This window comes from Miniopterus natalensis, chromosome 14 (genome assembly GCF_054644295.1).
Source record: "Miniopterus natalensis isolate mMinNat1 chromosome 14, mMinNat1.hap1, whole genome shotgun sequence".
Lineage (NCBI taxonomy): Eukaryota > Metazoa > Chordata > Mammalia > Chiroptera > Miniopteridae > Miniopterus > Miniopterus natalensis.
The window spans coordinates 40537947-40542480 of NC_142094.1; the positions used below are offsets into that span (position 1 = coordinate 40537947).

At 54.4% G+C, this 4534-nt stretch overlaps 1 protein-coding gene across 1 annotated transcript; it reads right to left on the reverse strand.

The window, feature by feature from the left end:
• Positions 1 to 227: 227 nt before the first annotated feature.
• Positions 228 to 2305, reverse strand: FRAT2 (FRAT regulator of Wnt signaling pathway 2). The gene has a single exon (XM_016219836.2). The coding sequence runs from the start codon at positions 2301 to 2303 to the stop codon at positions 1602 to 1604; it is 702 nt and encodes a 233-aa protein (XP_016075322.2). The 5' UTR covers positions 2304 to 2305; the 3' UTR covers positions 228 to 1601.
• Between the last annotated feature and the right edge of the window lie 2229 nt (positions 2306 to 4534).

Genomic DNA, 4534 nt, shown 5'->3' on the forward strand with positions numbered 1-4534 from the left:
GCCCATCTAGCAGCTTTTAAAAACCTACACTTAGTTTTCTGATCTTGTGGCCCATCACCCCAGAAGCACTGAGGTCCTGCAGGGCTACCAGCATTCTGTGCTGAGCCTGGGTCTCCCCAAGGGCACGCTTCATTATTAAATGTATCCCCAAGTTTTCTTCCCCCCACTCCTACCAAAAAGCCAAACCATGCTCCAGAACAAACAAACAAAAAAACCCAAAAAACAAATGTATTCAGCAGACATTTTAATTAAGAAATCCTATAAATCAGGACCACCACAATTTCAGACACTCCGGTGCGAAGTGTACGTCAATAGCTACATCTGGAGGATGAACAAGCCATTGAATCTTTTTTAAAAAAATGGGTTTAGCTACCTTAAAGTCTGGCGGTGGCACCTTACTTAAAGCGCCATCAAGTTTTACAAGGGTAAAGCCAGCGGTTTCTCCTCTCGGAGAATCACATTTTAAAAACGGTTTCAGTCACTCACAAAGAAGAGTTGGTGGTAGGAGGTCACTGTGAGGGGTAAGGACCCACGGAGGCTCAGGCCCACGGATCCACAGAGGAGCCAGGACAGAGCAGAAAACAGCCAGGGTCTCAGCCGCCCGTGCAGGAACCAGAACGGGTGGATTGAGAAAGGCGGAATGGGAGGACCGGAGATTCAAGAGTTTGTTTATGACTGTTTCTGAGAAAGCACATGGCATGGCCAAGAGTGGCCTCATGGGAGGAGGAGGAGTTCTGGAAAGAGGAAAGCACAGAAAAAAAACAACTCTCCCCACACGTCCTTCTCCCCCCTGTCTCCTAGGGAGACACCCAAAGGTAGGAAAGCACAGACTGGGCTCTTTTTGTAACAAGAGAAAGGACATGGGGGTGAGTTAGCCCTCCCAGGAACCCCCACAGCCTTCCACCTACAGGAAACCGTGACCTTGACCACAGGTGGCAAGGTCAAGTCATTTAAGAGTTCAAATTCAACTACAGCTCTACCCACTTCAAAATTCTCCACCTCCCTCCCACCCCCTAACTGGAGTTCACATCTCCCACCTCCACCAGCCGCCAATTCGGTGGGAGAAAGGGGGCGAAGGCAACCACCCACCACCAAGCTTTTACATTCTTCTTCCCTCCGGAATTTCTTTGCACAGCAATTGTAGCACCATTTTCACTAAGCTCTTCCACCGGAAAATAAAGAAAATGTATTCGTGTCATTGAGTTTTCAAGTATTGTTATAAAGCCCTCACGATTCCCGCGCCTTGGGGCCCTATCTTTAAACAATCCAAACACACGACGCCCCCAAGGGTTAAGTCAGGTACAAGTCCATAAAAGTAGCTGCCATAGTTCTCCCAGTTTATCCCAGGTCCTTGGCCCCAAGGTGGCCGGGGAAATTCTCACGGGGCACGGACGTTTCCTGGCCCGTGCATTTCTCCACGTTCAAGTTTTCTCCGACCCTCGCTGGGGCAGTAACTTCTCGGCTTGAGGTCTCCCCCACTCCTCCCTGCTGCCAGGCGCTCGCTCCCGGAACGGCGACGGCGGCTTCAGCTCAGGGCTGGTGAGGGCAGGACGCTGACGGGACTGCACAGCGGCCTCCTCTTCCTCCTCTGGGGCCCCGGGTCAGTGCAAGGCGCCCGAGGGCTGCAGGACCACGGGATCCGGTCCGCCGCGGCCGCCCCCAGTCCCGGAGGCGCCCCCGGGGCCTGTAGCTGCGACCGCGGCGACCGCTCTCTGGAGCCTCCGCACGGCCTCCTTGATGAGGTTCCCCGAGAGCACCAGCTGTTGCAGGAGCCGGTGCGGGTCGTCGTCGTGGGCGCGCGTCCCGGCTGGGGGCCACCGTCGCTGCTGCAGGCGGCGGGAGGTGACGGCGCCCCGCAACCATCCTCGCCTGCACGGCCCGGGCAGCGCGCTGGGGCCTGCGGCGAGTTGGGCCACAAAGTAGGGCGCAGCCCGGCCTCGCACACGGCCGCGATTCCCGAGGGCGCAGCGAAGGGCTCCCGGGGGCGCCGGGCCCACGGCCGCGGCCGGCGCGGGCGGCAGAAGCAGCGGCCGAACTGGGGACCGGGCCTTGTCCGCCAGCACCGCCGCCGGGGGCCGCGGGGGCCGCAGCGGCGGCCCGGGGGGCGCGCACGGGGAGGCCGGGCTGTCCTGCGCCGCGTCCAGCTGCAGCGTCTCGCCGATCTGGGCCACCAGCCGGTCCACCTCGCCGGAGCCGCCCAGCGTCACCGACTGCTCCAGCAGGAGGAAGCTGCCCTCCTCCTCCTCTTCCTCCCCCTCGGCTTCCCCGCCGGCTTCCTCTTCCTCTTCCCTCCGGCACGGCATGGTCCCCAGCCCGGGCACCCGGAGCTCCGCGGGCGTCGCTGGCGGCTCTGGGCCGCGGCGAAGCCGGGCGCGGTGCTGAGGCCGAAACCCCGGCCGAGGCCGGGCTGACGCGGAAGCTGGAAACCAGCCGGCACCCGAGCCGCGCGCTGCAGCCGCGGTAGCCGGAATCCTACCGGCTCGGGCTGATTTGTAAACAATGGGTGACGTCGCCGCGGGGCGCTACCACCGCGCCCGGGCGGGGGGGGCCGCGCGAGGAGGCATCGCGTCGCGGACCGTCCGGGGCAGCGCAGGGCCGTGGCCGAGCCTTCTCTTGCCTGAGCTCGGTATCCACCTATAGCGGGATCCCGGGAGCGGGGAGACCTTCGTAGGTCCCTGGGCTGATGAGCGACATAAGAAGATGCAGACTCCGAGACGACCTGAGTTGGTTCCTCCCACTCGCAGACACACCCACCCACACGCCTAACCCCTCCTCCTCCGACGCCAGCACCCTCCCCACGTGTCCTCAACGCTTGGGACTGCCCCGCTCCTTCCCCGCGCGCCCGCCGGCACCCGGGCTCGGGGGCGGTGGGGGATGGGTGGGCTCGGGTCTGGCTACCGAGAGGTGGGGGCGGGGAAAGGGAGGAGAGTTGGGGGTGCCGAGGGGCCCGCGCGAAGGGGGGCGGAATCGGTTTGAGGTGGGGTTTCTGAGCTTTCTCCCTGCGCCCGGCCCTCTGGCGCGGCCGGAGAAGGACGCGCCACCGTATGGCTAGGGAAGAGTGGACTTTGTTCATTAAAAAGAGAAAAGATTCAAATAGAAATGTAGGGCGATGAAAAAAACCTCTCATAATCATCGGACTCAAACGTGGTTCACATCATAACATCCCCCCCTTCTAGCCTTTTCCATTTGCGTTATACAAACAGCCACATACAGTGCTGTGCCCTTCCCGCTGGGCGTTACACCGTAAACGGCGTTCGTGGTGTTGCAGGCACTTTGAGAACATACAGTGATTACGTAAGAGGCCATTAAGCGGCTGTACCATAAATTATTAACCAATTCCTTCCATGTTTACCGTTTACTTAATTTCACCGTTGTAAATACGTTCGTGACTGACATTTTTGTGCATAAGACTTTCCATATTGATGCTTTTCGTAAGAACATATTCCCAGGAATGGAATTTTAGGTCAAAGGATATGGATATTTTAAGGTTTCTGATAAATGTGCCAAATTGCTTTCCCGTTGGGTAAATTTCCTCTCCCATCATGGTGTGAGCATACATTATTCATTGCACCTTTCCTAGTATTTGAAGACTATCGTTATTTTTTTGCTGATTTCCTGGGTGTAATTGATAACTCCTTTCAGTTTTTATTTCTTTGATTTCACTAAGATACAGCAGTTTGCTAAATATTAACAAACTGTACTTCCCTTTTTTGTGACTTGTTCCCTAATCAGTTTTTCCTATTTTTTCTCAATTTGCATGACTTCTCTACATCTCAGAAGTTAACTCATTTCTTTAATATTTTGGTACAAATTTATCTTCAGGTTTTTTTGTTGGCCATGCACAGTCTTTTTTTCTTCTTCTTCACTAAAATGTAACCAAGTTTAATGTAGTCAAACTATACAATCCCTTTCTTTGAGACTTCTAATATAGTGCTAAATTTAGAGTCTTCTTGCCTCCGGAAGGTTATTAAATACTCAGTTCAAATTTTCTTTGATTTTTCTAATGCCTTGATTTTTTTCAAATCCAGCTGGATTAATTTTGCTCTTTGGTGCAGAGAGAAGATATGAAATTTTTTTTTAAATTTTCTCCCCAGAGAGCTTGACAGTTAGGGCTGTATTTTTTCATCAGGACAGAGGTGTGTGAGCAGTATAAACACAAGCTCTGTGGTGGTGAGCTCCCAACTGCTGTTAAACTGATGAATGTGAGGACTGGGTGGGGCTGGGAATATTTTGACCAGCCTGTGTGGTGTGAAATCAAAAGAACCCTGAACAGGTTGTACAAAGACCTAGATTCAAGTCTCATTCCTGCCATGTCTAGGGTGTGTGGCTTCTGGCAAATCAGTTTACAAGTGTTTTCACTTGTAAAATGGAAAAAATAATCCCTGCCCTGCCTCCCTCTGAGGATTATTTTCAGGATCAAATGAGATAATAGGAACAGGCTTTGTCAGGCATTACACAAATGTAATGTGGGATTAGATCCAATGGTTTACTAACAGAGGCCTGGCTCAGTTCCAGCGATTTCCCCAGGGAAACA